Source organism: Falco peregrinus, chromosome 16 (genome assembly GCF_023634155.1).
Source record: "Falco peregrinus isolate bFalPer1 chromosome 16, bFalPer1.pri, whole genome shotgun sequence".
NCBI classification, from domain to species: domain Eukaryota; kingdom Metazoa; phylum Chordata; class Aves; order Falconiformes; family Falconidae; genus Falco; species Falco peregrinus.
In genome coordinates this window covers 1,532,055-1,556,726 of record NC_073736.1, presented here as the reverse complement: position 1 = coordinate 1,556,726, position 24,672 = coordinate 1,532,055, and the positions used below count along the sequence as shown (strand labels likewise).

At 58.3% G+C, this 24,672-nt stretch overlaps 2 protein-coding genes across 6 annotated transcripts in view; one reads left to right on the top strand and one right to left on the bottom strand.

Annotated features, from left to right (window-relative positions):
• Positions 1–1,565: 1,565 nt before the first annotated feature.
• On the bottom strand, positions 1,566–15,747 carry CSRP1 (cysteine and glycine rich protein 1). Its single transcript, XM_055820038.1, has 6 exons — positions 15,611–15,747; positions 9,029–9,141; positions 4,698–4,866; positions 4,172–4,298; positions 2,247–2,340; positions 1,566–1,997 (listed from the first exon to the last, which is right to left on the bottom strand). The coding sequence occupies exons 2-6, from the start codon at positions 9,138–9,140 to the stop codon at positions 1,921–1,923; spliced, it is 579 nt and encodes a 192-aa protein (XP_055676013.1). The 5' UTR covers position 9,141; positions 15,611–15,747; the 3' UTR covers positions 1,566–1,920.
• Positions 15,748–15,845: 98 nt separating this feature from the next.
• Positions 15,846–24,672, top strand: part of PPP1R12B (protein phosphatase 1 regulatory subunit 12B) — a 128,009-nt gene continuing 119,182 nt past the window's right edge. For 4 of the 5 annotated variants that reach the window (XM_055820036.1, XM_055820034.1, XM_055820033.1 and 1 more), the window contains exon 1: positions 21,679–22,133. In XM_055820036.1, the coding sequence (XP_055676011.1) occupies positions 21,846–22,133 (288 nt within the window). In that variant the 5' untranslated portion in view covers positions 21,679–21,845. Of the gene's footprint in view, positions 15,974–21,678; positions 22,134–24,672 lie in introns of those variants that run through there. The other variant, XM_055820035.1, reaches the window with a different exon arrangement.

Here is a 24,672-nt window from a genome sequence, read left to right as displayed (position 1 = left end):
CCTAGAGAAGGGTTGTGGAGGAGGGAGATGCAGCACTGCATGGCAAAAGGACAAAGACAACAAACACAGGTGCTACCAGGGAAACCCTGATGCACAGAAGGACAAAAACCTTCTTGGAGTGATTGGTGCAGCGCTGTGACAAGACCTGTAGTGGTGGGACCTCCATCCTTGGAGGGTTTCCAAATCTGGCTGGACACCAGAGGCTCCGACCAACCTGACCTTTGGAGCTAGCCCTGCCTTAAGCAGAGGCTGGACTTGAGACGTCTGCGGGGTCTGTCCTTCCACGACCCTGTGAAGCCCAAATCCAGCATTTTCTCCTGGCTTTTACCAGGACCTCTATGGGGTCCATCCCACTTGCAGTGTCAGTACCTCCCCTCTCTCTGACATGACCTCTGCAAATATGGGAAGAAAAGACCAAAGACAGACTTGTTCTAGCTTTTCTGACTCAACAGTGTTACTTGGGCACAATCCCTGCCTGTGGCACATCCAGTTGAAATGCGGCAGCAGCACAGCATCCACTGCACACTCACGGAGGAAGGGAGGACGCAGGCAGCTTCCTACCCCCGCGCCTCTGCCAAGCGAGGGAGCCAGGGCTCGGTCTCCACACCAAGGGTGGCACGTGAGCCCGCTGTGCTACAGCCCCCGACCACCGCCGCATCCCTCAGCCTGAGCCGTCTGCTCCACATGCCAAGTGTCACCTGCTATCACCTCACTGTACCCCAACCCACACCCCAGAGCAACGGGACCAGCTAGAGTTCGGGTCCTAGGCCAGGAAACCTGGCAGGGAGGGGATTTTGGAGATGTTTAAAGAGCTTACTCCCCACCTCAGCTTCAAAAACATCACGTAAAACCAAGGGTGTGATGCACAGGAGAAAGTGCTTAAGTTGATAAAGGAGTCAAAGTCCTGCCCCACCAAAGGATGTCTGCCTCTTGTGCTTTTCGAAACACCACCCATCTCATTTACTCAACCACAATGTTTGTAACTTTAAAAAAAACCCAAAACTACATTCCCTGTGGAGTTCATAACTCTAAGCTGCAGCGAGGCTGATCTCGTAGGTATGACATGCCAGCCAAACAAGAGAATCACAGAAAGGAAAGCGTTTAGATGAAAATGAATTAAATCTGGGAAGCTGCCAAACTGACAGCTTAATGATCCACACTGCTGCTAAAAAATCCAGGGAGTAGGTGAAAAGTTGTTAATTATTCAGCACTGCCGGGCCTGCCTGTTTGGAGAGGCGCCACGTAAAAGCACTGATAGGGGTTTTGATAGGGCATGCACACGCGTTGCGTGACCAACACACCCAAAAAGGTCTGTCCTGGGCCTCCCAGCATCAACAGCTGCTTTTGAAATGGTTTTCCACCGCAGGAGCAGGGGGAGAGCCTGGCACAGCCAACCCATGGCGCTCGGCTGGCCACAGCTGGGCCACGTCACATCGCACCGAGCGGTCCCTGCCTTCGTGCTTCAATTGCAAACCACGACTGCAAACACTGCCCGTCCTCCCCCTGCCTCCTGACCCCGGCTCTGGTCACCCCCCGCGCTCCCAACAAACCCTCGGCAAGGTGGGTGTGGGTCAGCTTCGATGTTTATTGCTCGTTCAGTGACACGGCGTGGCACGGCTGAGCACGCATCCCGCCGGGATGGGCAACGCGGAGCAGGACGTGTCAGGCACACAGGCCTCGCGGCGGGGGGTGAGCTGTCTCCCCGCTGGCACCTGCGCTGGCAGGAACCCATGGGGACGCTGCTGGGACTCCCATGGTTCCGGGGTGCACTGGGTCAGGGCGGGGAGGAAGGGGCTCGTGCTGTGAAGCAGCGCGTGGTTATCAATGACGGCGAGGATGCTCCTGCGGGTGCGGGAGGGGTCGGCAGCACAGGCTGGTACGGATGAGCCCGGAGCGAGCGGAGAGCCTGCTCTGGCTGCCTCACTGTGAGTGGACGAGCGCCCCGGCACCTTGCCCAAAGCCAAAGCCCTTGGGACCGAAGTTCTTGGCGTAGCAACCTGCAGAGGACAAAGAGGGAGAGATGGGTAAAGCCGGCAGCCGAACACGAGCAGGCCCCCCTCTCGAAGCAGGCGCTGTCTGAACAGGATGGGGTTTGCCACATTTGTTGGGCGAACAGAGGCACGGTCCCCATACACAGCCACTGGGGCCACCACCTCCCCCAGCCACAGTCCCGTCCTGATTCCCTGCGGGGGATGCAGGGGCTTTGCGCCCCCCCCTCCCCAGCCGGCAGGGACGGCAGCACTCACCTTTGCAGTAGATCTCCCCGTCTTTGTCTGCCAGGGTGGTGGACTCCAGGCTTTTGCCGCACTTGGCACAGCGGAAGCAGGACTTGTGCCAGGACTGCAGGAGAGGAGCAGAGCCCAGTCAGACAGCGCCCGGGGACAGGGCAGCAATGCTCTGGCTACCCAAAGCGGTCACTTTTCTGTTCCTGACCCAAAGTGGTTGGCAAAGAAGTCTGAACGGGCTGAAGGTTCCAGAGAACGAGTGGTCCCCCCAGCCCCAGGGGGAGGTACAGGGAGGAAGCATCAGGTGTGGTCACTGCTCCCATGTTGATCTGGTTTCAGAGAGCTTTTGCCCCCACCCCCAGAAATCATTTGTACAATAATTTGTAAGGAGCCATCACCGCCCTCTCTGGAGATTGTCCTCTCTGGAGCAGCAGGATAAATCCCCCGAGTCACCCCGCTGAGATCACTGCTGCTGTACGTTAGCCTCGGGCATGGCAGCAGGGTTGGGACACCTGCCCCTACACACTCCAGCTCCAAGGAAGGCAGCAAACAGATACTAAAGAATGCAGAAATCAGCCAGTGTTTAAAAATAACCCCCCCTGCAGAGCTCCGCCAGTCCTCTGGGGATAAATGAGCTCACAGCCTTTGAGCAGACCTAGAGTAGCCAGAGCTGATCACAGAGGAATTTAAATAAACATTCTGGAAAACAAGAAACCTTTTTTGGAATAAAAATGTGAAATTAGGGGGCTGGAGGAGGAGGCAGCTGATGGAGTCATCCAGCAAACATTAGTACATGAAACACATGCTCTGGAATCCTCTCTGGGTTTGCTTGAGTGTAATTGCTTTGCCGGCTTTGGTTCCCCACAGACATTGAGGCCAGCAGCCTACCAGGGAGCCCAGATCATGACTTTGAGGGTGAGTTTGGCTTCTGACCCTGGGCTGACCCTCAGCGTGTCCATCACAAATCTCTGCGCTAGGGTATGATGATGCTGGGAGACCCTTTCCATTGACTAGAGGCCTCCTTTCTTGGCTCTGGGGACTGAGGACAAACACAGAAGCCCCAGGGAGGACGAAGCACAGGTCAGTGAGCAACCCAGCATCACCAGTGAGGTGGTGAGGCTCTCCCAGCACGGCCATCCCGTCCCCTGTGGCACAAAGCCACGCCGCCTGAGCTGGCTGCCTTGGCAAACGCTGCACGTGTACCTGACCGCAGAGGGAAGGCTGCTTTGGGGCAGGGACCTCACCCAGCGTCCCAGGGCTGACAGAGCCACATGTGTCCCCATGCCGTACAGAGGGCTCCCACAGCTGGGCTAGGACGAGGCCGCAGCTCGGGGCACGGAGGGATGAACCTGACACGGGAAGTGCCGGGGCTGTGGCAGCGTGTCCCTTACACGTGACCCTGAGCAGCCCCAGTCCACCAGCAGAACAGCCCGAGATGCACCGAGCCCGCGCCCACACCTCCGGGCACCCTGCCCTGCCTACGGGCAGCGCTGAGCACTGGGATCCATCCCCTGCCCCAAACCTGGGCTGCAGCATCCCAGCCCACGGCAGAGCGCGGAGAAGGCTCACTGGACGTTGCACTTGTTCAGTTAGCAGCGGCAGTGGCCATGGCCCACATCACTGCTCGTCCTCCCAACACATCTAGCAGCAGGGACGTCCGCTGTGACCTCTGCTGAGCAGTGCTCCGAATGTTTAATATAAAATGTATTTCTCTCCCATCTACAAGTCTGTAAAAGCAATGCACCCTGCAGAACCTGGGTTCCAGACATGCCAAGGTCTCCTTTTGGTGCCAGGCTGCCAGGTGAGCACGGCCACCGGACCCCAAGCCCAGCCGTGGCTGGGGGCGCTGCCAGCCCACCCTGCAGCAGCCCGTGGCTCAGGTCAGGACCTCCTCTGAAGGTCTCCCTGCCACACACATGCCCCATCCGCACCATCCCCCTTCTTACCTTTCCAGCTCCAATCACCTTCTCGGCTGCATACACCGCCCGGCCGCAGCGAGGGCATCCATCAGCGCCTCCGACCTTCTGGGCCATTCTGGAGGCATTGGGGTTGGTGGGTCGGTGGGGCTGGCCCCTGTGGGTGGGAGGGAGTTCATGATCGGGGCTGCACAAGCCAGATGGAGGAGGGAAGAGCTATGGGATCACACATCTCAACCCAGTTTTGAAGGGCCTGGAGCTTCAGGCATGATGCTTTGAGCCCCACGGAAACTTCAGCCTCACAGCTGCGTGCTAGGAGGGGATGGGCAGCGTGTTCCAGCAATAGGGACGTGTCCCAGCCAGCCCCATCCCACCCAGCAGACGGGGCTCAGCGGTTTCCCCCCGAGGAGCAGAAGGGCAGGACAGTCCATGGCGCTCCCCAGATCAGATTCTGCTGCAAGTTCACGGGCTACACAGCCAAGCGTCACAAGCAGACAGATGTGGGGGAGAAGGTGCCCACAACAGCCTCAGTTTCAAAAACAAGACTTAAACTCACTCTTCGTATTTGATTCCCAGAGACTCGCCCTTGTCGGTGCTCAGGGTCCCTGCTCCCTGCCCGTACCCGTAGCCCTTGGGGCCGTACTTCTTGCCGTAGCAGGACTTGCAGTAGATCTCCTCTCCATGCACAGCGACAGTGGTGCTGTCCAAGTTCTTCTTACAGACCACTAGAAAAGAGGAGAAGGCCGCGCCATTAGCCTGCTTATCCAGAGCTCACTAATTAGCTGGAGAAAACAAGTCCTCACAAGGGGTAGCACAGCTCGGCTTTCAAGGAGTAAGGGAACCCTAGATAATATCCTTGCAAAAGGGAGTGCATGCAAAACAGCGGAGATAAGGATCACAACAAGAACAGTGTCTGGCTTTAAAAGGTTTTAAAAGGAAGCAACCACCAAAGCTACAAGGCTGATACTAAGAAAGAGCTGTTAACCCTCCTGATGCTGGTATCCTGGTGACGCACTTAAACCAGGGAGGAGCTGAAATTTCCCTACAAATCACGGCAGGATTCACAGGCTCAGGGATGGACATCCCTGCCCTGCTCCTGGTCCATGGCAAATACGCAGCGATAGGCGCTCAGGGGAAAGTGATGTAAGCAAATGTTTTCCCTTGTGTTCAGACAGACTAAAAGCAGACCTGCAGCCATTCCCACAGCGGGGCACTGTAAGGTGTTTGGCATCTTACGCTACCGTGCACAGCTTGCTCCCCTGACCCCCGCGACCACGACAGAAGAGTTCATGCTAACGTGCCACCCCTGGCCCATGCCAGGGTTAGGGGCTGTGCATAGGGTGGCCTCAGGTGAGGAATACTATCTCAGCTGGGTGTTCAAGCCTTGGGGTTCAATATGGGATGAGATGAGACAGGAGGAGACAGCAGCCAGGCTCAGGGTCCCAGCTGAGCCCATCCAGAGCTCGAGCTTGCTGCTGGGCTTGGGCCACACGGACCCTTCTTCTGATTTTGAGGCTTTCCTGACTCCGGTCTCAGCTCTGATCTCCGTCTCCACGTGGGCTCCAAACCCCTCCTGGAACACACTGCCCAGCCAGGCCGAGCGGGAGGTGAGCAGCACCCAGACGGGCTCTCGGCCATCTCCAGTGTTTACCTGCCCGGGTGCAGGACCCTCACGTCCGTGCCAGAGCCCACAGCACCGGAGCCAGCGCCGGGACAGATCCTGCTACAGCTGCGACACAGCCTTCCCCCAGCCCGCTCACGTGCCTTCAGTGTCACGGCTCCTGGCAGCCCACGGGCCTCTTCACCAGCGGAAAAGTTTCCTGGCCTTCACCAGTATCGCAGGAATGCAAACCCAGCCGGCTCTCCTCCTGGAGCAGCATGGACCCCGGCGCTAGCGCGGGGGCGAGAGGTAGCCGCCTCGGCCCGGTTACTAAATATGGTGCTTCTACTCGGGCTGGAGAGCCCGTGTGCCACTGCTGGGACAGGGAGGTGGAAAGGGGAATGTCTCCTGCCACCTATGGAGGATCTGGCAGGGTCCTGCCCTGGCTGTGGGCTGCCCTCTCCCGCCACGGCAGCAGCCAGGGATGGAGCATGTGTCCCTGCTGACAAGAGGCAGCTCTGGGTAACTGGTCCCAGTGCCGGTGGGCTGCTGTCAGGGCTGCCTGCACTACCCCGGGCTGGTCAGGAACACACAGCATCCAGACAGACCCTCCTGGAGGGGAATTCAGGCACTTCCACTTGGACGTGTAACGACCTTCGTCCTGGGGGTGGAGTGAATGATCTTAGAGCTCTAACCTAAGCTTTTAGAGTGTCTGTATGAGCCACAGAGGCTTTGAGAGGCAGCAGAAATATTCCTTCCTGGTCTGCTTCCTAGAAATCAGCCCCCAGCTCCCGGGTTTACTGCATTGCACAAATTCCAGCATGCCGCGCTCATTCAGTTAAGGACCCTTTGTTTTTCTAGGAGCAGTGGAGCTGCTCCACAAAACAATTAGACAAGAGCTGCTGCTACTTTCAGAGGCCAAACAGCCTCATTACAGTACATTTCTGCCATGTACTATTGACTCAGTTGGATCGATGCCACAGAGTCAATCATCAAGTCACTCCCTGAGCCGATCTCCAGTTCTAATGCACTGTGGTAGGTTTGGCTCCTTTGATTAATTTTTTTTTTTTTTGGCAGATCAGGTGAAAGCATTTGTTTTTTCTCCCCTCAAGATAATGGCTTCAAGTTCCCTGATGAGGCCCAAGCCCAGCACTGGGGAGCAGGCTGGGAGCACTGGAGTTCAGTGCAGCTCAGCCTCACCCGCTGCCTGTGGCACAGGACTGGGAAGAGCAGGCAGCACTGTGGGCTGGCACGCAAGCCACAGCCTGACCCAAGGAGCCCGCAGCCGGGGCAGGCAGAACTGCTGGGGTACAAGTGGAGTGTGATCATGTACATCTGCAAAGCACAGGGACAGAAGCCCTGGCTGTAGGTGGCCCTGGACCGCTCCCTGGGGACTCGCTTCCATGAGCTGATACGGGACAACCTTCCTCCCCACTGCAGTCGTGTACTCCCCTCCCAAAGCAATGCTTTTTGCCTGATTTCGTGGCTCCTGGAGGCCTGCCCCGTGCTCTGGGTGCCAGCATTGCACAGCAGCTGCTCTCCCTAGCAATCCAGCATGCACAGGGGTCACAGGGAAGGGCAGATGCAGTGCAATGGGATCTTGGTCCCGATACGGAGGTCCTCCGCTGACACAGACTCGGATGGTAACAGCTGGCAGAGCTGGGGGTAACGTTCCCTACCCACCTTATCTAAGGCTGCAGAGGAAACATGACTTCCTGCAGCAGAGAAGGGACGGAACAAGGGCACAGCCTGCCAGACCCTGCCCGCCCGCAGAAAGCCTGGCCACAGCTCCCCTCCCGAGTCCTCCTGAGCCAAAGCAAGGTTTCCAGCCTGGAAACTCCCACGTATGAGAGCTGCTGGCCACTCTTCACGCTGTGCAGGGAACAGAGACGCAGCAGCAGCCTCTCTCTCTCTCACATCTGCATACATCTGTGCATGCCGCATCCCAGGCAGGCTGGCCAAGAAGTATCCAGTATCTGTGCCAGGCAGACAGAGGAGCACAGCAGGGATCAGCCCCGTGAGGACACTGGTATTTCCCTACTGGAATAGGTCTACTGAGATTAGTTCTAGCTGTGTGCGTGTTTATAGACACTAGCTCTGCTTACTGCCTGTATGGAAGAGAGCACGTCTGCGCTCCTTGCTGCGACGGGACAGCGAGACTGGGCACAGGGTACAGGGACCAGCTGAGAAAACATTAAACCTCCGTGGGGCCCTGCTGCAAGGGCAGCTCTGAGAAGGCACTTCTGCTCCTGCTGCTCTGTCAGATGCGATGTGCTGATGAGCCAGCAGCAGGGACAGGCAATGTGTGCACTCCTGTTAGCCCGCAAGAATCACGAGTTCTGTTATGTGACAGTCTTCAGAGGCAGGAGACAGAAATCTAGTAAAACACAGGCTGAGGACAGTGGTCACCTTCTTATTCCAAGGCCCTGCTGCTCCCTGGATGTGGGTGCCCCAGGCTTAAGGGGCTGCTCTCAGCACCATAACACTGCTCGCCTGTCCCTGCACAGCTGCCCTGGTGTCCCCAAAGGGAGGAGAAGGGTGTCTGGGGACCCGCAGCATGAACCCAAGAGTTTGCAGGATCCTGCAGAGCCAGCAGAGGAAGGGATCTCTGCACAGAGCTCACCCACAGGCAGATCCCACCCTGCTGCCCTTCCCTGAGGTGACACCTGGGTTCAAACACATGACAGAGACACCCTCCACAACAGCGGATTTGCAGGCAGGCTGGAGGTGATGCTTTAGCCCTTCACCATAGGCCTTCCATCAGCAGAAGGGACAGGACAGGACCACATCTTCCTCCCACCATCTCCTGGGACAGAGGGGCAGATCCCACACCAGTTCCCAAGGCTCAACCACCTGTTTTGGAGTGGCAAAGCCACTTAGAAAACTAAAGCTAACATCACCTCAGAGGATTGCATGGGATGTGCCGCCTCCTGCCAGTACTGTTTGGAGAGTCCCCGTCTCATGCTCCAGTCTTGAACATCTGGAGCCAGTCTAGAGGACTCAGCCTAGCCCCCCCGGTGCAGGGACAGCCTGCATCTTTGTGTGGGTGCTGGCTGAGCAGCTCTGACAGCCCCGGGTGTCCTGGGATGATCTGTGCTCCTTCAGCACAACTAACTTCCAAGTCTGGAGAAAAGGAGAAAGCCTGCCACACGGCTCCCGCAGCCGGGCTGTTGGCAGAGGAACCCTCAGGAGTTTCCACAGCCCATAAACAGGACGTGACAGGGCGCCCAGCCGGCGGAGAGCCGGGAAGGGGGGGCAGGAGGGGTGAGGGAAGGGCTAGTACTCACTGCACAAGAAGCAGGACTTGTGGAAGCTGCTGCCTTCACATTGTACCTCCTCGGCGAAGTACACTGCCTTCTGGCAGACGCCACACTTCTTTCCGCCTCCCCAGTTTGGCATCCTGCAGAAGAAGCAGAGGCGGAAGCAGCGTCAGGGCAGGAGGTCAGGCAGGAGGCAGAGGTGGGCAGAGCGAGGCAGCCGGAGCAGGCACCCACCAGCTGTGCTGCAGCAGCAGCTCCACATCTGCGCTCGCAGAGACCACCCACGGGTATTTGCTGTTTGCACAGACTCACGGGGCTGGTAATTAGTAGAAGCAGCAGAACTTGGGATGCCCACAGGACCCATCATTACAGCACCCAGCAGTGTCAGCTGCCTCCGAGGGAACACTGGTCCTGCCAGCCAGGAGCTGCAGAAATCCCTGCCCTGGAAGCTGTGGGACCTCACAGCTCCTTTCTGCGCCAGCAGAAGGGAGGAAGTGGGACAATGATGGGAGACGGCGCTTACAGAGGTACCCGCAGCAGTGGCACCGCCTTGGACCACAGCCCTGCCATTACCTCTCAACAGGGCAAGGCAGCAATGGCCAGGGTGACCGATCCTTGCTGCTGGAGAGCACACAGCTTGTCACCCTGGCTGGAAACAGTTCCAGCTTCTCCTCCCCAAACACCTCTTCCATTCCTGACACCACAGAGCAGGGCTATAGCCAGGGCTGACCCATGGGCAGGAGCTGACCCTTGACACCAAACAGCAGGCTCTGGCACCTGTCCCCAGAGCATCACTGACTTGTGCCTTGCCTGGCCAACTGCTCAGAGGTTCCCCACACACTCGGGCATCTCAGACTCCCCCAGGACTGCAGGTGTAGTCACGGAGCCTGGGAAATCAGCAGCCCCAGGGACACAGCTGCACATGCAAGGCAGACACCTGAGCACCAACCTAAGCTACCATGCAGCTCCTTGCAGGATATAAATGCTTCTATTTTTCTCTCCTCTTTCCTGGCGTATATCTGATGAGACTTGATCAAGAGGCCCCTTGATCTGCAAATTTGCAGATAACCCCAATATACTGTGAGCAGCTAACACAAGTAGCAGAGCTCCAACGCAGAGGAGTCTTGATACTTTTGAACACCAGGCCAACATAAACCTCAGGGCATTCAAGCAAAGCCCTACAAGGAGGTTCTGAGGGAGGCAGACTGATTCAGTGTGGCCAAGAGGAGGCTAAGGAGGACCTAACAGGCAACCTATGGTTGCTGCAAAGAAAACACTTTTTGGTGGTGCCAAACAATGTAAGAAAGGTCAATGGGGACAAGACGCAGCTTGGGAGGAGGCCTCTCCTCAGCAACACTTCTGTAATTCTCCATCCTGCTCCCAGGCAGGAACAAGCAGCAGAAGTCACCCCCCCGCTGTGGGCACAGCTGAGTGCTTCCCAACTCCTGCACAGCTAAAGCAGCAGGACAAGCTCCCCAACACCAAACACCTTTCCACACTACACTGTGTGCCACCCCACAGCACATGCAGGATCTCCCTGTGCTCAGCTGCATGGCTGTGGGGAAGGGGACCTGGGTCTGCCAGGGCACAACCTTCCAGCCCGCTCCTTGTGGCAGCTCCAAATCCCTGGGTCACGTCAGGCGGCTGGATGCCCATCGTTGGGTCCCCCATCACCCACCCAGCGGCTGGGTCAGTGGCATTGCCGTGCCCGGCAGGCAGCCAGGGAGATGGATGCTAAACACAACAGGACTGGGGGCCAAATAAACATCAAACAGAGGGATCAGGGAGGACGAAATGCTGCAAACCCTCCACTCACAGGCACAGTGAGAATATGGCACCTCCCAGTATATGGGCATCTTCCAGTACACGGGAAAGTCGAGCTCTTCCCTGTGCAAGAGTATTTTGTCAGGCAACAGGAAAGACCTCAGCCTGGTTACACCAGCAGGGCAGGCAGCAGGGCAGGGGTCAGGCTGACACGCCAGCAGGGCTGTGCAGAGGCACTGGATGCCCTAGTGCATCACGGCTGCAGCCCCTGGATGCACAGGGGGTCTCGGCGTGGGACAGGTGGCCGGAGCTGCAGAGGGTGCCGGGAGCAGGGCCTGGAGAGCTGTGCTGGCCCCAGGGATCCAAGGAGCTGTGTCTGGGGTGTCATCACAGCAGCCGGGAAGTCTCTTTTCTGAACACCCTGCAGGCTGGGCTTCCCACCGCAGCCCCTGCCAAATCCCTCCCTTCCAGCCCCAGCCTTTTCATGGCCTTAAAAGGACACAAACCGATTCTCTCCAGAGCCTGTTTTTCCCCCGGTTCAGGAGTTTCCTTGGAGGGCAGAAACATCCTGCAGCATCCCCCTGCCAGCCCAGGCAGCAGGACCCCCGCACGGCGTGAGCCCCCAGCCCTTCTGCCCCCACGCCCACCTGTGTCAGACCCCGGCCAGGAATACCATGGCCCGGGCTACAGTTTCTCTGGGTCTCCCATCCCCTTCCAAACCCGGCAGCTGGCAGACCCCACCTCAGGGTCCCACCAGCCCCGACTGCGGTGGGCAGCCTCAGGCAGGCAGCCCCCAGCCCCAGTGCTCGCTCACTCCCTGCCCCACAGTCAGGGCATCTGCACTCCGCTCTGGGACAAACCGCCTGGCAAGGTTTGGAGTCCCCTGCTCCCCTTTGCCTCCACAGCACATTTTTTATCCCTTTACAGCAGCAGTGAATTTTTTATCCCTTTACAGCCTTTTAAAGAGGCTGTCTTCGTCCTGCACAGCAGGGTTCATCTGCCCCAAGCAAGACATCAGCAGTGCAGGCACCTTCCTCTGAGCTGTCTGTAAGTTTGTGGAAGGAGAAAAGGTGCTGCAGGGTGAAGCTCATCTGATGTTTGTTTGCCACAAGCCTTTTTGCTGCTTATTTTCCTCCATCCACCATGGGAAGGCTGCAGGTGCCTCCATGCAGTTTGCACAATGCCACTGTGGTTTCAGCAGGTGACTCTCACCCAGCAGCACAGACGCAGCCCCTGCAAAGCTACATCCCAGCAAGACCTCCCGGCACATGGCAAGATGGATTTTCCATGGGGAGAGGCCATGAAAGTGAGCTTGTCCCACGGACACATCAGCTTGTGATAGCTCACAGCTGGGCACAGATAAAGCCTGAGATGAGGTTTAAGTTGCTGGGATTTCTGTCTTAGTCCATAACATACACAAGCACACGCAGGGAGCCCAGTAGGCCACACAAGCGACCAAAAAGCAGTTTATGCCACAGGTCGGTATCAGCAGGAAAAAAAAAAAAAGGAGCACCCTGCCCACAGACCCTGGGACCTGTACCAACTGTCTCAGAAGCAAAATCCTTACAATAGCCATCTAAGAGACCCATCATCCCAATTCCCTATTTAATGACTACTTTAAGGTATGTTAGAAAGCTTGCAGCCCTTTCAATATTTTTTTTCTGGAGTACTTCGCACGATGGAGGAGCACCATATTCTGTCCAATTGCAACACTCAACAAGCACAGCTGCACTTCTCCAAATGACTACTAGACCCATGCAGAATGAGGAACAGGAGGTGACTGTCCTGCAGCCAGAGACCTCACCGAGCTATAGGCAACAGACACACCCAGGGCTGCCAAAACCCGAGATACTTTCCTCCCTCCTGCAGCTCCACATCCCACGTACCACAACTGTGCAGCAAACGCACCCAGAGCCCCACCGACAGCAGCGCCTGTGCCGAGCGTGGCTCAGCCCCGCAGCCGGTCCGTCATCCGCTCTGGATAAGGCAAGAGGCCTCAAAAACCAAGATACAGCCCTTCATCCACATCTGCATCGCTGGGAAGCACAGACACAAACGCAGGACCACCCAAGTCTGACTGTTTTGGGAGATTAATTTCCGTGTCTGACGTCTGGCTTTGCACAGTATAGCACAGCTCTCCAGGTCAAGCATGAGCCACAGACTCACCCACGTTTCAGACGGGCTTGTGCTGCACCAGCTGGGGAGGCAGTCTAAGCCACTCTAAAGAGCCAGGCATAAACCAGTATGGAACCAGTATGTCCTCGTGATCTGGGATGTCATCTAAACCCGGGCTGTAAGGGAAAGCAGTGAGCTGATGAAGCCAAGCCATCAGGCAGTAGGAATACACAGTCACCCCTTCCTCAGAGTGGGCTGAAGGATCGGCGTGATCGTGTCACAAAGCTGACAACCACTGTTCACCTGCCTGAGAGCAGCTGGGTTTTAACTGCCAGAGCTAAACAGCACCTGCTGCCATGAGAACACAGCTTCGCTACCACGGGAGCCCTCCGAGCACAGCACCTTCTCCCCCTTCTAAAGCTCTGATGAACTTTACCTGCAGCCCTCGGGATGCCAGCTCAATCCTTGGAGCTTCTGCAATAGCTGGAAAACCCTTCCCATGTAGGTGCCCAGATATTCTACTAAAATCCTACGGTAATTAATTGCAGAGCAATCACTTTGTGCTTGGAGATCACTGAGACTCACGCTGGCCCATGTGAAAGGTTCTTTTTCCTTTCCAGTGGGAGTGTGAATACAAGCGGGTGGCAGAAAAGGACCATCAGTGCTGCCCAAAACCCACTCCTAATGATGTTCACAACAGTCCACGCAGGATTACTGCATGGCCCAGCAAAGGGACCAGTCAAAGGGCAAAGGGGAGGAAATTAGAGTAGGAGCCCCAAGCCCTGGGGTCTGATTACTGCCTTCCAGTTCAGAGAGCAGCTGGCATAGCCATGAAACGAGGAGAAATCTGAAGGAGGCACCCAGACAGATGGGGTGTGTGGGCAGAGCAGAAAAGAAGCAGCTAGTGGGGATACACCTAACTCCATGTGGAAATCACCAGAACGGAGATCAGGGGTCCAACACCAGTTAACTGCAATCAGGCCCACAGGGGACTCTGCCCCAGATGGCATCTGTCACGGAGCAGCTTTCACATCCCCTGGGCACAAGTGGAAATAACCCTGCAAGAGGCAAGTTAGAACCACCCCCCCTGTCCCCCCACCATGTAATCAGCTGGGTGGAGCAGTGGCACCAGGAGACTCTGGGCTGCTGACAGTGTAAACAAGGGTAAATGAAGGTCATTTGTGATGGTCATACAGTGATGAACTGGTGAGCAAGAGGAGAATGGGGTCCTGAGGCCAGCGAGCACTGGGATGTGGCAAAACACTGGGCATCACCATGAAGCAATTAAAGAAGTGACCTGGGAGATGCAGCTGTATCAGAGAAGACATCCCTGAGGGCTTTGCCATGACAGGAGGGGAGAAAGTCATGGTGGTTCGAGGTCCACAGTGACCCTCACACACAGCTCACCTACTGTGCAGCTACCAAAGCACCACAGTCCAGCATTAATCCTGCTGCCACCACTGAGGCAGCCTTCAGGTTCGCTGTGCCAGGGAAGGGGCCAGCACTGTGCTGAGCCACCTGCCAGACACGGCTGTCGGCAAGTGCTCACCAGCTGCGACGTGCCTGTGGACCAGCACGCCGTTACCTGCTGACCACACCGCTCCCCAGCTTTGGCTACAAACTCGAAAGTGGCCCATCACAACTGGGTTCCTCAGAGAAAATCCTGACTTTATCCAGAACAAAAGCCAAGAGCATTTTCAAGTAAGCTAAGAAAAGTTACCGACTCCTGCAGGAGCCAAACCCTGTAACCTGACCAAGCACACTTTAGCCTTTGCAAAGCCCTTATTTCCCCATCCATCGTGTCCTTGTCACTCTGCGCTGCCGCCCAGATCCAGGAGCCGCGCTGAGCTGCTCCAGCACCAGGGCTTGGGCACTGGCATCCCGGCAGGGAGGCCCCAGTGCAGGAGGCAGGAGCCTGAGGCTGGGCAGGGGATGCCCACGGGCCCAGGGGAGCAGGGAGCCACGCTGCCTGTACAGTGGCACCAAGCACCGAGTCGCCCGGGCTGGGGTCAGCCACCGGCACTAGGGCACCTTTCCAGCCCCACCACCAGCGGAGCCAGGAGGTGCCACGTCCAGGGCTGGTGGCGCTGGTGCTGGCACCTTCCGGGTACCCGCGCTGCGCCTTGCTGGCACCCCGTGTTTCTGCGGGGTGCTAATGAACGCCCCGTCCCACGTGGTGGGCCCGCAGCTCTGGGAGGCGCCCCCCGACCCTGCCCAAGCCCGTGGCGCCCAGCCAGGCCCCAGCGACCCTGCACAGCCCCCCCGCCGCCCCCGCCAGGCCAGGCGGGCAAAGCCCCGCGCTGTGGCGAGGGGACGGGGCGCACCGAGGGGCGCAGCCCCGCGATCTCCCTTGGCGCGGCCGGGGCGCGGCGGGACCCCGCCACGGTGACGGTCCCGGCCGCTGCCGGAGCTTCGGCTTCCGCCTCCGGCGCCGCCTGCGCGGGCGCTCGCGCCTCGCTAGGCCCCCCCGCGCCCGCCCCACGGGCACATGGCGGGGCCGGTGCCCCCGCCGCCGACCCGGCCCCGCATCCGCCCGCTGACTCGCATCCCGCATCCCTCCCGCTGACCCGCATCCCGGCCCGCGGCTGTGCCCGGGGCGGGGGGGGAAGCACAGAGCACCCAGCCGGAGGGGCCGGGGGAGGGCCGGTAGGGGGGCCAGCAGCCCCCCGGGGGGACGGAGATGTGCCCGCGCCCGGGGACTCCGCGGTGAGGACCGCGCCCCGCACCTACCTGCGGCCGGGTCGGGCAGGGTGACAGCGGGGCCGGGAGGGCGCTGGGGCCGGTGGCCGCTCGGGGGCTTTTGTTGGCGGCGGGGGGGAGGGCGGGTCGCGGGGCGGCGGCGCTCAGCTCCGCGCCGGCCCGGCTGATGTCACGGCGGCCGCCGCCCCGAGGGCTCGCCCGGAGGAGGGCACCGGGCGGGCCGGCCCCGCCACCGGCCCCGGGCACCGCGCCCCGGGGACCCCCGGCCCCGCGCCGCCGGGAATCACACCGCATCCCACTCCCACGGCGGGACGGATCAGCGCGGCGGCCCCCCGCACCCGCAGGCCGGTTGCCCAGCGTAAGCGCCGTCGGTAAAACCGATCAGACATTGAGGTCAGTGTTTTGTTACGCTCAGAGTTTTCCTCCAAATAAAATGACAGCTGCGAAGAGAAGGGGCAGGGGAGGGGGCAGTACGGAGCGCCCGACGGGCAGCCCCCCACCCCCACCCCATGGCACTGCGGGTGTGGGGACAGGGGGTAACGCTGCGGGGTGCTGGGGGCAGCTTGCGGCGCTGTGAAAGCAGCTCTGAGCAGTGGGAAGTGCAAAGCGCTGCGGCCACCACGCAGCCGGGGTGTCTGCGGGAGCAGGGACACTGCCTCCCGCTCCCCGATGTCCCGCAGCCCCCGCCGTGCCCGCACACCCCATGTCTGTGCCCTCCATGCCCAAACACCCCAGGAGCAGCCTACAGAAAGTGTGGCTGCTGGGCTGCAAAGCTGCCGTTTCCTTTTTGTGTGTTTCTATGCCAGGGCCACACGGAGCCCAAGAAGGCCCCAGACCTTGTAAAAAACATGCTGAGGCTCCAGGTAATGCTGTTTCCACCATGAAAAGCCAAGGGCAGCCCGCGTGCAAGCCCGGCAGCGCAGCCCCACACAGAACTGTCTGCCAGACACGGGCTGCTGCGGCACCTCAGATGCCCCGGCAGGACTTGGCATTCCTGGTTGGCATTTGGGCTTTCACTTGTGTGCTCATCCCTACCCGATTCTCACCATGCTGGGTACAAACTCCCCCTGCCCCTGGGAAATGCCCGTCTGGATCAGGCAGGGCAGGGCAGGGAGGGGAGCGGGACACCCTCCCTGATCCCCAGCAAACCCCACGCAGGGGCAGGTGCCAGTGGCACTGGACAGAGGAAGGATCTTCCCTTTCTTAGGCATTCTTTGTGTCTTGGAAGATTCAAAGAAGATTCAGTCCATCAGTGCTCCATCACCTGGACTCGGAGGCCAGCAACAGGCAACCCCTTCCAGGAGCAGCTCCCCAGGGAGCTCCGGGAGGGGAAGCCAGGAGGAGGGAACAGTTTTGCTGGTAGCTGCCTCCCACCCCGAGCCGCTGCCCCGGTAGTCCCTGAAGCATCTGTGCTCCATGAGGATCTTCCAGCCCCAGGTGAGGATGGAGAGAAGTTGGGTGCTCCAGTGCTCCTAATTGCTGTGGCCATGGACAGGATTGTCAAGCCAGGTCAAGATGCAAAAGCTCCTATTTGCATTCCTCTACCTGGGCTGGCCTTTTTCTACTCGAAGAAAAACGGGGTGGCACGAAGAGTCTGTCTACTGCGCTCTGGGGCTCATGAGACCCTTCCTGCTCATTCCCCAATCCTGAGGCACAGCGGCTCGCCTAGGGCAGGTAGCCTGTTTGTAGGATGGGTGAGGAGCCCCGGCTGCTCCATTTGCTGGGAGTGCAATACTGGGATGGGGAGGAAGCGAGGAGGGCTGGGAGGCAGCAGCAGGGAGGTGCTTCCTTTGGACCTGGAAAACTTTGGCATTAGATTCAACAGTAATTTTGCCCTGAAGTGTGGGTAAGAAATTCCTGGCCCTGAACCAAGGCCTGGAACACAGGATGGGAACAAGGATCACAAGGGGAACATGCTGCTCACATCCCGTGTGCAGGGAAGGTTTCGGTGGTGGAGGACCAGGATGCCTTTTGTTTTGCAAGCGGGAGAGGAGTCACGCTGCCATGCTGGGTGTGCACAATGCACACGAACGGCCATCGCTTGCTGGGTGAACCCAGCCCCTGACCAAGTGTGGGCACGCAAAGCAGACATGACCTGAAGGACCCAGTGCTACTGGGCATAGCCCAGCCAGCAGCTCGGATGGGTCCTGACTCGGCTTGTGTAGTGCATGACACATCTTTCGGGGACACCAGGAATGGGTGGCACTATGGACATGTTAACCAGGTGCTCAGGGCCCCACTGAAGGGAATGTGTGGGGTCTTAGTTAACTGGGTACAGCCATATCCCTGAGCGGGGCATTGCCAGCTGTTGTGGTGCACATTGGCACGCTGCAAAGAGGATGGTGACACGAGCACCTTGACATCACCTGCTGCAGTTGGTTGTGATGGCCACAGACCTTCCCTAGGGTTCCCCGAGGCCTTGTAGAGAGTTAAGAGACATACTCTGAGCTGATGTCGCCACAGCATGTGGGGATGAGCATCCTTCCCCTGGAGGCTGGGAAACCTCTGCCAAGTGACTCAGAGGATGTATCTGACAGGTGGTGCTTGAGATGGTGCCACAGACACCAGCCTCCAGCAGGCTTGGGCAGTCCTGCCCCCTCCAGCTGGTTTCAAACAGGGGTGAGGCAGGGGCTTGCATCTTTCGGAGGCCCACATGCCCCTATTTCTTTCCTCCCAAGGAGTTGGCGTGGGTGTATTAAAAGCTGGCTGTCAGCTTCAGGAAGTGTCCCTGCATCCCAAAATTCAGGATCTCTGGCTGGAAACCCTGGCTCTGGTCTTTGCCCTGAGGCTGTTTGCTCTGGAGGGGGCTGGGGGAGACAATCAGGCTTGTGACATACATAACCCCATCCACAGACAGTGAACATGGGCCAGGCCTGTCCCCTCCCCAGCAGGGACGGTTGGGTGCCTTGCCACCTGACAGAGGGACACTCTTCACCCTTTCCAGGAGGGCAGAGTCCAAAGTTTGTTGCATCTCACCTCCCAGTGTCTTCCCACCCAGCAGACATGGGCTGTGCACCATGAGGCTGGCCGTGGCTGCCATGGAATCATAGAATCACAGAACAGTTTGGGTTGGAAGGGACCTTGAAGACCACCCAGACCCAACCCCCTGCTGTAGGCAGGGACACCTGCCACCAGCCCAGGTTGCTCCCAGCCCCGTCCAGCCTGGCCTTGAACTTCCAGGGATGGGGCACCCACAGCTGCTCTGGGCAGCCTGTGCCAGCACCTCGCCGCCCTCAGAGTGAAGAATTTGTTTCTGTCCTTTCCTTTTCACTTGCTGCAGCCTGCCCATGTCCCCAACAGTATCCAGCAGACCCAGGGGACGCAGAGGACCAGAACTGTCACTTCAGGAGCTCCTCTGAGCGCCGGGAGGGAGCCTGAGCCGTCCGGGGGCCAGGCAGTGCTGTGGGTCCCCGCGCCATCTAGTGTTGCAGCGGCGGTGGGACATGGGAGTGGGAAGGGCTGTGAGACTCGCCCCTCCGCGGGTCTCCCAGCTTCCCAAGCCAGGTCAGTGTGCAAGCTCGAGCTGGGAATTTTACCTGCTCCGGTTTATTTCCAAAAGGCTTCGGTGTCTGCTAAGCTTCACGCAGCGTAATCTGCACAGAGGGTGCGGATTAATCGTGCCGGGTTGTCACATGGCTGAGCACTTGGTTTTGCTCAGGATCTGGGAGATGCCTTGCCAATCCATGCATCCTTGTGTTGATCAGCCCGGGAGCAGACCTGAAATAATGAATTTTTGTTCAGAAACACACTGATGAAATAGGACGAAGGCCAGAGCTGGACTGAATTTGCAGGAATATATCATAGGAAAGCAGAGATGGGACTGTAATCACAGATGCCAGGGATCTGGGGCACCCGAGATGATGGAAGGATGGCAAAAGGTTCATAGTCACAGACAACAGTCTCCTCTTCCAGCCAAGTTCTCTTTTGTCTGGGAACAAAAAAAGAGATTCCATTTTCAAGAGAAGTCAGATCTGGGATAGGGCTGCCATCCTTCTGGCTGCTACTGCCGCAGAGTGGAGGCAGTTTGCAGAGTGCACACATGACAGTCAGCGTTTCCAGGGAGGCACTGTACGGACCCACCACGTGCAGAGGGAATCCCACAGGTTGGGGGCACATGCAAACTGTGCACGTGCAAAGGAGCTCTGCATCCCAGAAGCAACGGTATGTATGCCAGAAGTCCTGGGATCACTGTTTGTGTGATTTACAGGCAGTTCTCATGAGATGTGGCTGTGCAGGTCTTCTCGGCATCCAGAAGCTCAGTCAGATGCCCAGGAATACTAGACAAATGCAGAAAACTCTCCAGATATGTATGGGTCAAATTCCTGTTAGGAAAAGAAAAGGCATGTTTTAAAGACATAAATGGCTGATAGTCTCAATCAAGTGGTTTACACAGGAGCATTAGGTGGTCTTGTCTATTCCGAGGGGAAACGTGGTGGCCTCCCACCCCATTACCACATTGCAGCTAAGGAAGGTGCTAACATGGCTGTGCCCATCACTGTGCAAAAGCTAAGGCTCATGCCAGCCTGGCACGCAGCCAGAATTAAATTCTTGAAGCAATAGATGCAAAGTTGAGGAGCTCCAGGCCTGGTCCAGCATGGACCCAGCACACTCGTCATCATGATCCTGCTGGGAAGAATGAAATACAAAGCACGGGAAGGTGATAGCTGGTCACGCTGAACATGACCCGGCACACCCCATCTCTTGCAGGCGCCAAGAGTGTGTACTGAGGGATCCCAGCCTCCAGCAACCTGCAGCCAAAGGCCTTTCTCAACCAAGGATGGCAACTTTGTATTTATGGCTCTTGATTGATTTACTGTCATTAATTTGTCCTGTTGCTTTTAAACCCACCTCAACAGCTAGCATCCTCACTACCCTGCTGTTAGGAGCTCCATACCAAATTGTGCATTGTGTGAAGCCCTTTTCCGTGTTGCTCTTCTCTAAAGCATTTCTATACTAGCAATTCCTAACTCCAGTTTGGCAATTTTAGACTGCTAATGAACTATGACCTGGCATTTCTGTGAATATTCAATAGCCCTTAATGCAGTCCCTGTTGATTAGCGTGGGTCCTAATAGGTGGCATGCTGGAGATATCAGATGAGCTGCACAGTAGTTCCTGGGGTTTTCCCTGGAACTCTGTTGAAAACTGCTGCGTTTTTTAAGACTGATGAGCAAATGCCATCTGGTCTGGGGGATCTGTTACCAACCATTTAGCGGTGCGCTTGTTCTGCGATTCCTCTAACGTTAAACAGCTTGAGGAAAACCCTCTGTTCGGCAGCTCGATAACACAGAGTGTCCTGAAGATGCGGGGCAGACACCCCACACTGAAGACCCCGCTTGGCTGTCTGCCAGGAGAGCCTGATCCTGCGCCCCGGCGCAGCAGGGCCCGGCAGGCCGCGGGGCGCTGAGCCGGCCGCTCCAGCCACGAGAGGGGGCTCGGAGGAGGCGCGACGAGGCCAACCCGAACACCGGGGCCCGGGCCGTTCCCAGCGCGGTGTGGCCGCGGCGGGCAGAGTTGGAAGGGAGCGGCCCGCGGGCCTGCAGCCCCGGGACCCTGCACCGCGGGCCGGCAGCCGCGGCCGGGCCTACAACCTCGGCCCCGGCCCCGCACCGCGAGCCCGCTCACGGGCCCCCGACCAGGCCCAGACCTGCGGAGCCTGGCGGCCGCGGCGCCACCACGTCCGGGCAGGGCCCAGCACCGGTGCCGCCCGGACAGCGCTGCCTCCGCCCGGGCCCCGGCCTCTGCCCCAGCGAGAACCTCTCCGGCGGCTCCGCAGCCCCCGGGCCGCCCCGCCGGTGGAGAGGGCCCTGGCCCTCTGCCCCCGACAGGCCACCCCCGCAGGCCCTCGCACGGGCCCCGCAGGCGGGGTCGGGGCCGGGCGCCGCGGCAGCAGAGCGCAGCCCCGCGGGGCAGGCAGCACGCCGAGCGGCGGGGCGGGGGCGGCGCGGCGGGCCAGGCGCTGCCATGGCGGGCTGGGCCGGGCCGGGCCGGGCCGGGCCGGGCCGCCCCGCGCGCGGAGGCCGCCGGGGGCTGTAGTCGGGCGGCGGCCAGGTGCGGCGAGGGCGCGCGGGGGCCGCCGGGAGCCCGGCCCGCCCCGGGCAGGTGCGGCGCCGCCGGCCGGGACTACATGTCCCGGGGTGCCGCGGGGCGCGGGCGGCCGGGGCGCGGCGGCGGCGGCGGGGGCGTAGCGAAGATGGCGGCGGGGGCGCTGCGCCCCGCTCCCGGCTGAGGCGCGGCGCGCTCCCTGCGCTCAGTGCAGCGGCGGCGATGTCAGAGCCGGAGCACCTGGGCGGGAAGCGGGCCGAGTCGGCGCGGCTGCGGCGGGCCGAGCAGCTGCGGCGCTGGAAGGGCTCCCTGACGGAGCAGGAGCCGGTGGCGGCGGGGGGCGGCCGGGGCCGGCACCGCGGCGCCGGGGGGTCTCGCGTCCGCTTCGAGGAGGGCGCCGTCTTCCTGGCCGCCTGCTCCAGCGGGGACACGGAGGAGGTGAAGCGCCTGCTGGGCCGCGGCGCCCGCATCAACACCACCAACGTGGACGGGCTGACAGCCCTGCACCAGGTACCGGGAGCCCGGGCCCGCGGCGGGGGGCGGCCCAGCGGCCCCTTCCCTCGGGCCGCCGCCGAGCGAGGCCCCGCTGCCGGCAGCGCTCGCTCTGCACCGGGGCCGGGGGCGCGCAGCGCGGCCGCCGCGCCGGGTCCTCGTAAACAAAGCGCCGGGGGGCCGAGCCGAGCCCCGTCCCGCCGGTGCAGCCCCGGGGCGGTGCAGCCCGGTGCCCGCGCTCCCGCAGGGCTGCCCGGGGGCTCGGCCTGGTGGCCGCTGGCTGATTTTGGGACAGTTCTGCCTCCGTGCTGGGGGGCTGCTGGGGGTCCGCTGCGCTGGGGACGTGCCGGGGGGCTGCGCTGCCGCCGTGTTGTCGCACCGGCGTTGCCCTGAAGCTGCCCGAGGGGCTCCGGGCCGGAGCTCGCCCGCGTCCCCACAGCAGCACGGGTTCCCCCAGCCCTCGCCCAGCGTGCCCAGGACCTTGCAGAGGTGGTCACCGGCGGCAGCCCGGGAGGCCCCGCTGACCGGGAAGGTGTGTGCCGCTCACACCTGCGGTGTCTGCTGCCCTGCACAGAGCGCGCCGGAATGCTCGTGGCTGTCGGTGAACAAGGGGCAGTGGTATTTATTCACTTTGTTCTGGAGTTCCAAAAATAAGTTACGAAGCAAAGGGAGCGCGTGAAGCCGCTACCCTGTGCTACGGGGGGACCTGTTGCTGCCTGAGACTGGTGCACAGTGCAGCAGGGCATGTCAAATCGGTGGCCCAGATTGCTGCGTCTGGTCAGTGAAATGAATCTGATTTGAATCCAGGCCAGCCTCAGGAAGAAAATTTCCTTAGCTCAAGATCTCGTAGATTAAGCATGTAGTGTAGCAACGGGACTAGGAGAAGCAGAGTCCAGGAATAACATCTGGAAATAATGTGTGTTTGTAAGGAATAATGCTTTAATAGCACAAATAGCAGGGCAGTAATTGAGTTGATTAGGCTAGGCTTTCTTCTTTGCTGGGCTGGTAGTACTGAACTGAAGCATTTGGGACTTTTAAAAGGTCTGTTCACAAGCTCGCTTGCTCATGGCTGTCGGTGAGCAAGGAACAGTGATATTTACTCATTTTGTTCTGGAGTTCCAAAAATAAGTTACGAAGCAAAGAGCATAGGAGCTTACGGACTGTCAGGTTGAATAGGACTTCAGTTGGCGAGGCAGTGAACTTTGTAATGGCTCGGCTGTGTTTTGGTTTTGGCTTTTTCGGGTCTCGGTATGGCAATAGCGGATAAGTTACACTGCTTAAGTAGACTCCCATACAGCACGTATACATTTATTATCAGTTGAATGAATAAGGAATCATATAGACGCTGGTGAGAGGCAGTTACTGAAGAGCTGGTTATTGAAAGCATTTTGACAAGCAAGAAGGCTGAACCTGAGGCGGGTAGAGGTAAGGTAGAGCTGAGAAGACTTCATGAGGGCTTTCCAGCCGGGATTGTTGATGGTCTCTTCAGAAATACCCGGGTATCTTGCTGATGTACGTAATGTGATGCTTGGCCAACAGTGTATCGTGAAGTGCATTAGACTCATCAGACAATGGGCAATTATGTCTGCAAGGTCAAACTTCTTCAGTATATGACGAGCCATATATTGACAGGAGGCTGCAAGTGTAATTCTGTATACGTAAAGAATTGTCGTAGGGGCTAAGTGTCAGGTAACATATTGAACAGTAACACCTAGGGCTTGGTACTGGGAAGAGCTTTTAGATGAGTGAGTAGTCGAGCAGATGCGAGCTGTACAAACAAGTCTCTGACATGAAGTGTTTCTTCAGAAACTTGACAGGAAGGCAGGTTGACCTTATTTTGAATTTAATAAAAACTTTATTTCAGTGTCCCATTGATGTATCAACACTTTCTCATCAGGACTATCTCTGGACCACACCAAGGAGTACCGAGATGTACTTGCATGCCCAAATGGAACAAACACTGATTTGCTGGCAGTTTTGTTGTGTGTGTATGTCCTCAGTCTGTAAATCTGTATCAGATGAAAATGTCTGTTATCGTGGTTGAAGAGGTTGTTATGAGTTGCTTGTCACTGAAGGTGTCCAAAATATGTTTGTTTTCATATTACTTGGGGAATGATACTGTCTATGGTCAAGTGTCAGCTGAGGTCCAGTTAGGCTGGGGGTCCCCAGAGTGCTGGTTGATAAATGAAACGAATGTTGTATGTATGAGGATTTTTTTAATGACTTCTTTTAGTATAACATAACATTATGAGATAGAGGGCAGATCATAGTAACTGTCTGCTCTCGTTTAATATTTGTAAAACCAAACAGCCATGCAGTGAGGGAAGAAATCCTACGCATTGAAAAGAGTTTGCTTTCTTGCAAGAAAGATTGGATAGGCTTTTTTTTTTTTCCTTTGGTTAAAGAACTTAATATTAAGTGAGAATTGGTCTGTACAAGCAAATATCTTTTAGGTAATGGAAGGGTTAACAAAGTCAATTGACTTAATTTGTCAGAGTCGGCATCTACTTCTACAAAACCTAAGACCTGTCTTACAAATTGGGTTAGTTTGAAGTGC